At 40.4% G+C, this 13,731-nt stretch overlaps 1 protein-coding gene across 9 annotated transcripts in view; it reads left to right on the top strand.

Annotated features, from left to right (window-relative positions):
- The window catches only part of tmem135 (transmembrane protein 135), a 382,777-nt gene that overhangs the window by 336,402 nt on the left and 32,644 nt on the right, over positions 1 to 13,731 (top strand). For 7 of the 9 annotated variants that reach the window (XM_069890895.1, XM_069890893.1, XM_069890890.1 and 4 more), the window contains 3 exons: positions 2,926 to 2,967; positions 4,775 to 4,924; positions 10,704 to 10,773. In XM_069890895.1, coding sequence (XP_069746996.1) covers positions 2,926 to 2,967; positions 4,775 to 4,924; positions 10,704 to 10,773 — 262 coding nt within the window. The remainder of the gene's footprint in view (positions 1 to 2,925; positions 2,968 to 4,774; positions 4,925 to 10,703; positions 10,774 to 13,731) is intronic. The other 2 variants (XM_069890892.1, XM_069890896.1) reach the window with 1 other exon arrangement.

Here is a 13,731-nt window from a genome sequence, read left to right as displayed (position 1 = left end):
GCTCCAAAGGGTTCAACTGCCCAGTTGTCATGCCAACAGCTCCATACCAGGCTTTTAACAGCCTGTTAAGGGAGCTAATGGTATTTTATTTTAAAATCCTGCAACTATGGGGGTCTGTACCCAATATGGCAGCACTTGTGCTGGCAGTGGCCTTGAGGGGTTGCAGATTTTGTGGAAGCACTGGACTGTGCAAGGGAGTGCACTCCTAATTGAGACGGATAAACAGAGGAGACCACCTTACAGGACGGTGACCATGGCAGCAGCCCAGTGAGAGGCTTAGTGGCTAAAGGATGCTACAGGACGGTGACCATGGCAGCGGACCAGTGAGAGGGTCAGTGATTAAAGGATGCTACAGGACGGTGACCATGGCAGCGGACCAGTGAGAGGGTCAGTGGTTAAAGGATGCTACAGGATGGTGACCATGGCAGCGGACCAGTGAGAGGCTCAGTGGCTAAAGGATGCTACAGGACGGTGACCATGGCAGTGGACTAACCAGCGAGAGGCTCAGTGGCTAAAGGATGCTACAGGACGGTGACCATGGCAGCGGACCAGCAAGAGGCTCAGTGGCTAAAGGATGCTACAGGACGGTGACCATGGAAGCGGACCAGCGAGAGGCAAAGGATGCTGCAGGATGGTGACCATAGCAGCGGAAAAGCAAGGATCTCAGTGGCTTAAGGATGCTACAGGATGGTGACCATGGCAGCGGACCAGTGAGAGGCTCAGTGGCTAAAGGATGCTACAGGACGGTGACCATGGCAGCGTACCAGCAAGAGGCTCAAAGGATGCTACAGGATGGTGACCATGGCAGCGGACCAGCAAGGGTCTCAGTGGCTTAAGGACTTTATGGGACTGTAACAGTAGCTCTGCTGCCAGTGCAAACCAGTGAGCAGAGACATGGCACTGCTCCAAAAGGTTTAACCGCCCAGCTCCGGCAATCAATAATCAAAAAATCATTAAAAAGGTTTTTTTTTAAATCATCATCAAAAATCATGATGATTTAAGTTAAAGATCTTATAGGGCAAGGGTGGACATCCTTTTAATTTTTAATTTAGATATACAGCCATTTCAACCCACAAGTACATACTGGAGATGTAGGTTGTGGGCCGAAATGGCCCGTTAACATGCTGTATGTCTAAATTAAAAAGTCAAAGGTTGCCCACCTCCTGTTACAAGGGATAAGAAGGTAATCTACTCATTGAGCCAGACAGCCGGGATAGAAAACCAAATAAGCACATTCTACCAGCAAGGGACTCAGTTTGTGTGTAATTGGATGTCGGGGGACCTGCACAGGCTGTGGGCTGCTAGAAAATGACTCATGGGAACTAGGTATCCGAACCGGGATTTGAGAGTGTGTTGAGGGCAAGAAGGGTTTTCACTGGGCCTCGGGCATTGAAGGCTTCCTGATCATATCAGAGGTTTGGATCTGGAGTTCAGGTTGCTGATAGATCGAACAGGTGTATGTGTGGTTCCAGTAGCAGCTCTGATGGCATATCTACAGACACTCAGTTACTCTGAACAGATTCTCTTGATCTTCTCTTTTTCTCTCTTAATATAAGAGGTGATAGGCAACACCAATAGTGACTCATTGTCTACCTTATGGAAAGGAGAAGGCAATCTTATGAAATATTACATACTTTGCGTTATTACATTATACATAAAGAAATCATGAATCTATTCCTGATAAGAGGTCTTACAGTTATTAAATGGCTTGATAGAGTAGTCAAGGACATTTTTACTTGTTAGGATGACCACAGCTAGGAGCTATAAATATGTCACTTAAACATCCGACACAGAATTCCGAAGAATCCTTAGACAAGGAGTAATGATGATGTTAAACTCGCTACCACTTGAAAAGCAACTTGCATTGGCACATTTAATGTGTGGCTTGATTAATACATGTGGGACAAAGGAATAAAAGGATATATTGATAAGGTTAGATTGAAGAGAGAAGGATCAATAGCACCCTCATAGACCTGTGAGGCAAAATTGTGTGTTTCTGTTATCTAAAGTAGAATGTAAAACTGTAGTTTTTCAGAAGGTTTTCAAAGCTTGCAGAAAAATTGGGCTGAAAAATGTCAGATGGAATTTAATGCAGACAAGTGTGAGGTGTTGCACTTTGAAAGAACAAATCAAGAAAGGACATACATAGTAAGTGGTAGGACACTCAGCAGTGCAGTAGAACAGAGGGACCTGAATTATACATAATTCCCTGAAAGTGGTGTCATAGGTTGTAAAGAGAGCTTTTGGCATATTGACCTTCATAAATCAAAGTTGGAATGTTATGGTGAAGTTGTATAAGATATTGGTGAGGCCAGATTTGGAGTATTGAGTGCAGTTTTGGACACCTAACTCCAGGAAGGATATCAATAAGATAGAAGGAGTGCAGAGAAGATTTACTAGGATGTTGCCTGGACTTCAGGAACTAAGTTGCAGGGAAAGGTTAAACAGGTTAGGACTTTATTCCCTGGAGCATAGAAGAATGATTGGAGATTTGATAGAGTTATTTAAAATTATGAGGGGAGACAGACAGCCAATGTAGATAGGCTTTCTTCCACAAAGGATAGCTGAGATACAAACCTGAAGACATGGGCTAAGAGTGAAAGGGAACTGTGAGGGGGAACTTCTTCATCACTTACAGAGTGATGGCTGTGGAATGAGCTGCCAGCTGAGGTGGTGAATGCAGGCTCAATTTTGATATTTAAGAAAAATTTGGACAAGTACATGGATGGGAACGGTATGGAGGGCAATGGCAAAAAAAAATGATTTGGCACAGACTGGAAAGGCCAAAGGGGTCTGCCTGTTTTTGTGCTGTGATGTTCTATGGTTCTTTATTATTGGTGCTTTGTACATTTTCTGGAATTGTATTTTAGACGACGTTGATAAATTATTTGATTTACGTTGATTTACATTGATTTATTTTCCCAGATGTAAAGATGGCCTCAAGGGATTTGCTTTCTCGGCGCTCAAGTAAGTACAATGATTCAAATTTTCTAAAATAATATTTCCTTGCTTATGATTATCTTTTACAAATAAAACGAAAAATAAACTTAATTGTTCTCTGCAGATGAGGTTGAAAAGTAGGCAGCCATTTTTTTTCTCATCTAGCTTCAAGATCGTCCAAGCTTGCTGAAAGAGGAATACAAACCCAGAGGCACAGATAAGGTGAACAGTTGCACTGTTTTCCTCAGGAAAGTCTAAATCTAGAGGGTATGAGTTTAAGGTGAAGGAGGGAAAGATTTAAAAGAACCGTGAAGGATAACATTTTCTTGAAATGAGATGCCAGAGAAAGTAGTAGAGGCAGCTACAATTATGACATTTGGAAATAACATAGATAGGAAAGGGTTAGAGGAATTTAGAGCTAAGTGTAGGCAAATGGGACTAGTTCTGATTGTTAACCTAGTTCATTTGGTATTATGTTGGGACATAGGGAATATTTCCATGCTGCATTGCTCTTATACTCATGCTGCTATTTTGGAAAAGACTGTGATTGCAAGGAGCTTTCCTCCATTGTCACAGTTGTACTAAGAGCTTATTTAGAGCAGGGAAAGCTTATGGCTACAATTTTAACAGTCAATCTGGATGGGTCTGTCTTAAACTTCCAAGAAATCAAGTAGATGCCAAATGTGCAAGAACAAAATAGAGCTCTCAGCTGGCACGTGATTTTATTTTGATTCAGTTTCCATAAGTATTGAATTTCCTGCAACATTATTTGAGCAATATCAAGACAATAAAGGTATTGCCAAATAAGGATCACTGACGTTATGAAGGATGGAGGTAATTAAAAATTGGAATCTAATTGTAACCGTATAACAACATTTGCTCCTCAAGGTATAAGCGTTTTTTGGATTTTGGCAGAAAAATAAATGCTGTAAATAAGAACTACACAAAATTTATGTATTGTTTGGAACAATATTACTCATAAGCTGTTACAATAAATCCATGACTCTTGGTTGATAAACCTGCACTAATGTAATGACTGCTTAAAACACAATAGGTTAGCAGCAGGCACTATCAGATTGTCAGTCGCTTGTAAGAAGCAGGAAACTGTATATTCCAAAAATTTGACAGCTGATGTACAAGAGTGTGGCTCTGGTACTAATAATTTATTGGAATATATACTGCCCATGCATGAAGTTTAACTGCAGGATGATAAATGTCATGAATCACAAATCTTGTATGATTAACATGTGTTTAGTGTATTTTGTATAAAATAAATACCATTTTTCAGGTGATGTGGTTCAATTTTTTAAGATTATCTCAACTAATTTGTATCCTTATTTTTCTGTGCTTTAAAATTTTTTTTCATCTTCCCTTTCAAGTTGGGGGAACAATCCTGAATTTGTCATCAATCACCCTGTAACTCAACCAGTTCTCCATTTATAAAACTTGGCTTTGAATATGGCCAGGTTATTCATTATTCAATCAATGTTCAATTTCCACTGGCTGTCTGGGTAGTAATCAAGAGCTACTCTTGAAGGGTCAAAATTTAAATTAAAATGTAGATCTCAACTGTTGCTTTGACTGAAATGAACTAATTGAACATGATCTGGAAATCGAGTCATTTAATATTCAAGTGTAGGTGCATTTGTCCATAAAGCTATTAAGAAGTTTCAAAACGTGCATTTCAAAAGTAACTTACAGCAATTTCCTGATTTTTATTTTGTAAGGAATGCAACAATAATTCAATGATTCAAAAACTAAAACCTTTAAAAATATTAAATACTGTTTGATTGCATTTTAGCTCAAGTTGACATTATTAATTCCTGTCTATTAGATTTATTGTTGGAAAAGAAGAAATTCCAACGCATTCCATTTTGGCAGAGCACCGGACACCCAGTACAACCAATAGCCAGGTACTAGAAGAGCGAACCAAGAAAACCAAGAAAACTTTGATAGCATTAACTAGACAACTTATTGACAGAATGTAAGGAAAAATTTTAATTTCTATTCACATTTTTTAAATGTTTATTTCTATTGACTAATTGCATGGTAGAATATTATATTTAAAGAAAGGACAGGTACTCTCTCCATAATCAATTCCCAAATACAGTAAAACCCTGGTATCCAGAATTCAAGCAACCAGCGAAAAGAAATAGAGGAAAATAAATTATAAAAATTAAATTAATAAGAGGTAAAAAAAAATGTAAATTTAAAATTGTAAAAGTAAAAGTTTTCTGAAGTAACAGATAAACCTTTGGTGCAGATGGGAGCAAATATTCAGCCAGTGGAGTGCCTTGGTCAGGCTTTGTTCATAGCAGTTGTTTGAATACAATTGGTTGATACCATTCACTCTTGAGGTGACTCTCTTAAAGCGTCTCCTTATCCCTACTTAGTAAGAGGAGCCCTGGTCAGAGGTTTTATGTGTAAACTTGGGGAAGGGAGGGGGGGTTGTTAATTATAGTTATTAAATGTCCTTTGGGCAATCCGTGGAGGGGAGGAAACCTGCAGATGCAGTGACAGTTAAATGTTTTCAAAGAATGTGACTGAAAATAAAGTAAAATACTTTGTTTTTATATTCATGTAAGTTGTTCAGTATTTATAGTATAGTATTTTTGTTTTTTTTAAACTTTTTTTCTTAATGCAGGTATATTAGTTAAGCAATATAAGAGTAGTCTCAAGCAACTGCAAAATATGCTTATCTGGCATCCATGGTGCCGGATACCAGGGGTTTACTGTATTAGGTTTCACTTTCTGAAAACAAAGGCCAATTGAATCTGAGGTGAGACCCTAAAATGTGGTTATTTATTTGACTGTATTGTTCCACTGGTTACTCAGACAAATCAGAGGTTTTGAATTGCATCAATATTGTGTTCTCTGTGAGAATATGACTTACATTAGCTTATGTGCATTTCTATACACCAAGCTATGCTGCTGACCAGCTGAGAGAAATTCAAAACATAATATTACTCGGGTTAATTATTTCAGTCTTTTAAATTTTACATAAAAATCCATTGACTGTAAGAGACATTTGTATACATGAGAGGGATGCATCTTCTATTTTTCTAAAACAGGGCAATTGTAATTTTTTTTTGTTAGCTTCAGACTTGCTGTGGTGAGGCTTTTTTTACAATTAAATCCATGAGCTTCATTCATATTTGGTCAAAGAAATTTCCCTTCTCATTTTCTTGAAGATTTAAGGGGTTCAGAATGGGGGAAAAATGCAAGTGGCTCAAACAAAAAGAGGACAGGTTATGAAATGGCTCAATGTTACTGGTCCTTTTGCTCAGATGATGGAATTATTTATGGAAACTTTTAGTTATCAAAACAGACAGTGTTTTCTGCATGATTGCTCATTTATCATAGTTAATAAAATTTTAGTGGTATGTGCAATTAGTGAGCAGGGAAAGCATGAAAAATTGAAAATATTTGTGAGAAATATATAATTTGAGATTAATTTATGATTTAAATATTGATTTTTTTAACCTGCACTATAAAAAAAAGTTGTATCATAAATCATATCAAAGCATGTACCACAAAAGTTTTCAGAATTTGTTGATGCCTCCTGGCAGATGCTTGAAATACCTGTAGATGAACAATCACTTACATAAATTGAAAAGCGAAACATTGCAGATGCTGTAAATCTGAAATAAAATACAGAGAATGCTTAATAAAATACTTAGCAAGTCACATATCATTTCAGGGCATAAAAGTTTGAGACCAGCGCATTAATCTGTTAATCACAGAGGCAGCTAAAATAATTTTGCAGCTGTTGACATGGTGCAACATTTTCTATGCCTGACTGCATCTTTCCTAACTTTTTTAAAAACAATTTTAGGTTACATAATGGATATATACCATATCATGTAATCGTCAAATTTTTGGGTCTACATTTTTTTGGGCCAAAAAAAGTAGGGGGCCGACTTTGAACCTCAGTAAGTACCTGCGTCATTCAAGTCGTTGAGAACTCGGATGGCCAAGACCAGGTGGTAACTCTGTGGTCAGGGTGTTGGGAGCTCAGAGCCACGGTTGGGACCTCACATGGATGGTTGGTTGGGTTGAGGATCCATGGTTTGGACCTTGGATGGGTGGGCAGCCAAGACGACGGGAGTTTGGATGCATGGGCGTCTGTGGCGAGGACCCAAGGTTTGGAGCTCGGATGGGTAGGCAGCTGAGGTGAGGATCTGCGGTTGGGAGCTCAGCTGGGCGGGCTGTCAGGACCAAAAATAGAGAGGGGAGGGGTGTCAACCTTTCCATGGGTCATGTAAAAACGTGATTTTTGGGCCTAAAAGGTGGTGGTGGGGGGGGATTACTTTTACACGGTATGGACAATTTCACGAGTATATACAGTAGTTAACAAGGATAGGTTTGTTTGGGAATATAGAATATGGACTATTTTCTATACATGTTCAAAATCCAACGAAAACACCATCCTCTAATTGTAAAGGTGTAAAATTGTCTTTCAGCTCCAAATCTATCATCACAAATCCCTGCTTTCATGCTGTATTTTTACTTTTTCCATTTATTATAAACATCTGCAATAAGGGTAAATTTCAGCATTTATTCATATTACACTAATATGATCAGGGCAACTAAATGCTCCAACACATTTATTTTAAATTTGTAACCAATTTATTTCTTGTCAAGGTGAAAGATCGATGCCTTAAAGGAAAAATAACTCTATTGTGGACTTTCAGTATCAGCTCGGACCTCCCAGGCCCGGGTCAGTTACTGGATAATTAGGTCAAAGAATGTACCTTAAACTCTACCTTAAACACACTATCCCTGTTTCAGTTTTTTTGTGTTTCTTATAATCTTTATTCTATCTCTGAGTGAGATTCATGATGAGTGAATAAAAGCTGTAAAAAGTTCTGGTAAATTTGTGTTGCGTATCATACCCATAAGAAAGCAAATTAAGAATATCCATGCTTATTTTGTAGCATTTGCCAAGTCTTAAATGCGAAAAGGAAGTAGTCAAGTATTTTGGGCCTCAAGGTTGCTTTTTCCCCAAGTAGTTTTATTTAACAATTGCAGAGCTGGATTGACCACAGGAAAACTAATTTGGTTTAAGACAGGAAGAGCAAATACAATATACTCATTACCAGAGTAATGGTTTTGTAATTGCCTGCCTCTGTTACTAAAATTTTCAAGATTCAAATAAAAAAAGTGGATGTGTGCTGATATCAGATTTAATTCCTGCTTTACACAGTTCTCCATCTGGAGGCCTATTATCAATAATAAAGATCATGGTGAGTAGTGGGAAGGAAAGGAAAAAACAACCAGGAACATTGTAATTTCTCTGTTCGGCCTGGTAACAGGCCGTGTGCCCACTCTTCCTGCTGATTTTAAACCTTTGAATAAAAAAAGGGAAAATGACCAAACAGAGTCCTTTGTGGAGCAAAACTATTCATGAAAACTTTAATATTATTTAACATTCAAACCAGGATATCAAATGTTTGCAGGAGCCTTGGTAAAAACAAGTCCTGATAATCAGCACCAAACTCGAGTCTTCCTTTGTAACATTGATGACGATATTGGTATTACTTCCTTCACTGTGCGCAACTTGTCAATTAAAAAATTTTGCTATTCACCTACAACCATATAACCGTTTACAGCACAGAAACAGGTCCTGCTCTCAAATGTACAGACTATTTATGACACTTCTCACCCCCTTTCTTTGTCCCTCTTTCTCCATCTCAGGAGATAAGCTACATACTGACATTCACGACAAATCTGTTGACTCCCACCTCATCTACATCTTCTCCCACCCTGCCTCTTGAAAGGATGCCATCCCTTTCTCCCAGTTTCTTCACCTCTTCTCTCAACATGAGGCCTTCCATTCCAGGACACCTGAAATGTCCTCCTTTTTTCCTGAACATGACTTCCCTTGCACTGTAGTCAGTGGAGCCATCTTGCATTTCTTCCAGTTCTCAGTTCCACCCTCAAAACCCCTCCCCACCACTTCCAAACAGAACAAAGGATTGGGTTCCCCCATGTCCTCACCTTTCACCTGCCAGCCTCCACCCACCATCCTCCATTTTCATCACTTCCGCCAGCTGCATCTGAACCCTACTACAAGCCAAATCTGCCCCTCCTCACTCCAACCCAGAGATTACTCCCTCCATGACTCACTTTGCCACTTATAGCTTCTCACCCACATCGCCAAGATCTATGTAATTTTCCCCTACGACCACAGGTAGTATAATGCTTCCTCTTGCATTTCTTCCATCACCACCATCCAGGGACCAAAACATCCCTTTCAGGTGAGCCAAAGATTCACATTTATCTTCTCCAATCTCATCTACTGCATTGCATTTGTTTCTCTACATTGATGAGGTCAAACGCAAATCATCTGTGCTGTCCTCAGTGGGCGTCCTGAGCTCCCAGTTGAGTGTCATTTCAACTTCCCGTTTCTGTACTGATTTGTTCACCCTTCACTACTGCCAGAATGAAGCCTCACATGTAAACTGGAGGAACAGCACCTCGTATTCCAGATGGGCAGACTGCAGCCCAATGGTATGAACATTGAATATTCAGTTTTCAGTTAATCTCTCTTTTCTTGCCAGCTGTTTCAGTTCTTCCCACTTTCTCATTTTTGTACCCTTCCCCAACTGGCCTTGTATACCTTCTATCTGCATCTCACTGGTACCATCCTTTTCCACCCTTATTTCCCCTGCATATTCCCCATCCATCCCTGCCCTCTTCATGTCTATATGGTCTCATTTAACCTTCCATAAAAGCACTTCACCTTCTCTTCCTATCAGATTCCAGCACTGGTAGCCTTTATCTCTACATATCACTCCACCCCACTCTGTGTAACTCCAGTTGCAGTCAGGGTCAACACCTTCAGTTTAACTGAGGGGGTTCTCCTGCCTTAAAGACAACAACCTCTCTGCAGGGTTAATTTTACTTCGAAAGGCACAAACGGAAGTGCAACCAGTGAAGTGCGCAAGCCTGTTGAGATTGCAAGTCTGAGCAATTTGAATCCTGATCTTAATTGCATTCATCCAGAAAATTGATTCTTCCTGCATTAATAAACTGTTTTGGATGCTTTAGCTACTTTAAAACGTTAGCCCCTTGCTTCATGCAGGACAACTGTCCTGAAGCAATATTATGCTGTGCACTGCCCAGGTTCGTTACTTGATCAACAGGTTACAATGCAGCATTACTGTCCAATTCACTTTTTTTGCATATCAGTGAAAGTTGTATTGCTAATTATTGCCTTCCGTGAGGTACATAATGTGAGCTTTGACAATGAGACTGAAAACATTACATCATTTTGCAACGTGAAGCTTGAGACATTTTAGCTGAAGTTGAAACAAATTCTGAATTTGCTGCTTGTAACCCAATGGATGACCTAATGTTTTGCTTCCTTGATTTAATGCCTACGCACCACTTAATTTATTATTGCTGTTAGTAAAGTCAACTGGTACAGTTCTTCTCATTCACTTTATTTTATGGGGTGTATTAAATTGTCATGTACTTAATATCCAACCATGAATAATGAGCACAATGTATGTCTGATATGGAGTCCATGGTAGGTATTGACCCTGCCGAAGTGTTCCATCACTTATCCCATGTGTCTAAAGCTGTAGGTCGTTCAGTTGGATGTGATTAATGATATAGTAAGCATTGTTTATTTCACTCCTACTACAGAATAAAATCATTAAATACATGATTTATATTTTATTATTTAATGTTTGAGGATTTTTCTCAAGATAGCATTACTAAAATGGGAACAATATGTATAATTTTTTTCTGTTTAGTTGCAAGCGTGGTCCAAGACACAGATGTTGTAAGCATTATGAAGACAACTGTATTTCCTACTGCATTAAAGTGAGTGACTGTTCTCCATTGAAATCAGCAGTGTTTTACAGTTTACATATTGTGGCCATTTTACAATCATCTAAGTACACTAGGTGGTGCCTTTAGCTCCAATTGAAAGCAAAGGTATGCAATGTAAAATCAAAAACACCAGGAAAATAGGAATTTGACATGATACTTCGTCATATTGAACTCTTTGCTGTCATGTTATATTTTCCTGTATGAGAAATAATTTCTCACTGTTTGCTTCCATTACAGTATTTTCGTCTTCTATACAATTGTAATGGCCATTTTTCAGCAATATTTGAGGATATTTTTAACTTCAACCCAGTAATCATATTTTAAGCTGCTTTTTATTCCTGCTGAACTTTTAAACAAAAAATTAATCACATTTAAGATTTAGACTGCATGCCACCATATTTGCTTGCATTGCTATATTCTGTTCCAAACAATACTCATTCACAAAGATGTGAACTTCTTAAAAACTCAGTTTTCTCTCTTTTTCCTCTGGGATTTCAGCCTGCCGATTTTGGATCACATAGATGGCCTGCAGGTGGAGCAAGCCTCTTGTTACGTGCAGGCCTCGATGGCATTTGTGATCTTGCCATAACATTATTTAAAACAGATTCTCTTTCAGTTATGTACTTATTGTAACAGTTCTCCTCTTGTGTGTTATGGGAAGAGTGGGACAAGTGTTTGGCAGGAGGACTCCCAACTTGCAACCTTCATGTAAACCAGTTCTTGTATTAAATTACAAAACAGCTTCTTCCCCTTAGAGGGTGTCCATTCCAGAGGAAGACCTAGTCATAGTGTGGTAAACCACTGTATGCATGTTTTGGCTGTGTTAGTATTTGTTATAGTTCGTCTGGACATGCCCTTTGCTGACTGTGCCTGTGGCTCCTCCCACAGACCCCTGAATAAAGGCGACTCTGCTGTAGCTCCCTCCTAAGTCCAGGACAGTTGACCACCATGGATGTCCCTCCATTCTGTTGTTAATAAAAGCCTATCAGTTTCTATAGAACTTCTAGCCGTTTGAAGTAATTGATAGTGCATCAATTTTATCAACAACAATTTCTTTTGATAATAGAGCAGATTTTGAAACCAGAAAAACTGGAATGCAACCCACAATCGCATGACACATCCAACAGCGTCGAACTTTGGCTGCGTTGCTTTGAAGCGTTCCTGCAGGCCTCCTCTACTATCGTTCGATCAGAGAATGGCAAACTGTAAGTTCTATATTTCCAGGTCAGTCCCCTGGTATGATGATCAGGGACACCAAGTAGTACCCAGAGGAATTGGAAATACTGAAAAGGCAGCACATGAGGAAGGTAAATGATGTCTATGCTAGACACCTGGCTACCTGAAAACAGTGACCTGGGAAAATCAAGTGTCAAATACCTTTGGGCCCTGTGAGTTCTCGGACAGGCTTGCAGCTGCAAGGCTGTGACGGCCGTGATGAACGTGGAGGACTTGATCAGAGACACTTATGTTGCAGGCATCAGATCCAGCTATATCCGGCAGAGACTGTTGGAGCAGGGTGAGCTCAACTTACAGAGGGCAGTCGAACTAGCAGACATCCTAAAGGTGGCCCTCCAATATTATATGGATGCCTACTCAGCTGACAACGCGGCCACTTCATGGTTACCCTGGGCGCTGCCATCTTGGCACGTGGGAGGGCCACAAGCCTGTGGAGTACTGCCACTGCCAAGTCCTACCAGTGACCTGACCATGGCCGCTGTACTCTGCAAGCACCCATAGTGCTACTTCTGCGGCCTGCACGAGCACCCTAGAAAATGCTGCTCAGCAAAAGATGCAGTTTTCTCTAGATGTGGAAAGAAAGGGCATTATGCAAACATGGGTAAATCCAAGTTGCCCTCTAAACCCAACAGTGCCGTGTGGGAGCCACCATCTTGGGATCAAACATCTGAACACTCCACCACATCTATGGAGTTTGACAGCAATTCAACACTGGCCTCCATCATGCTAGATCATGGTAGCCCTCGCCAGATCGATGATGGACATCGAGGTAAATAGTCATGAGATGAGCTGCCTGTTCGATGTGGGAGCATGGGGAGCTTCTTCCACCCCGACATAGTGCAGAGTTACTCCCTCAGGTTAAGGCTAGTAAGTTACAAGGTCTCTATGGCCTCGAAGTCTTTTATGGCAGATGTTTGTGGCTACTGTGTAGTGACTGACTGCGCTGCTGTGATGTTCGGGCTGGACTTTCTACGCCACCATAAAAGTGTGGCGATGGAGTACAATGGGCCCCATCTCCCCCTCACTATCTGTAACTAGCAGTTTTCCAACTGCCCACTGCTCTTGACACACAAAAAACCCCAGCCTCTCCTTCCACCGTTTCTAGCCAACAACCCTCAGATTGTCCACCGCGCATGACCTGCGGCCTTTCAACCCTCAGGATCACCCCTCCACCACTGTTCACCAACTTCATCCCTGACTCTAAACCCATTGCCACCAAAAGTAGGCAATACAGTGACGGGGACAGGGCCTTTACTAGGTTGGAGGTGTGGTGGCTACTGAATGAAAGGACCATTGAAGCCAGCACCAGCCCCTGGAGAGCCCAAGTGGTTGGTGGTATAGAATGGAGAGAAACACAGAATGGTCATTGACTATAGTCAGGCCATTAATAGATATATGCAGCTATATTCCCTCTTCCTCACATATCCAACATGGTAAATCAAATCACTCAATATCAATATTCTCAACTATTGATTTAAAGTTGGCATACCACCAGCTCCCTAGCCGCCTGGAAGACTGCCACTATACTGCCTCTGAGGTAGATGGCCGCCTCTACCATTTCCTAAGGGTTCCCTTTGGCATCACCACGGGGTCTCGGTCTTCCAGCAGGAGATGGACCGAATGGTAGACCAGTATGACCTGTAGGCCACATTCCCCTATGTGGACAACATCACCATTGGCAGCCATGACCCGCAGGATCATGACACCATTCTT

Source organism: Narcine bancroftii, chromosome 7 (assembly GCF_036971445.1).
Source record: "Narcine bancroftii isolate sNarBan1 chromosome 7, sNarBan1.hap1, whole genome shotgun sequence".
Lineage (NCBI taxonomy): Eukaryota > Metazoa > Chordata > Chondrichthyes > Torpediniformes > Narcinidae > Narcine > Narcine bancroftii.
This window is presented reverse-complemented; position numbering and strand designations above follow the sequence as displayed.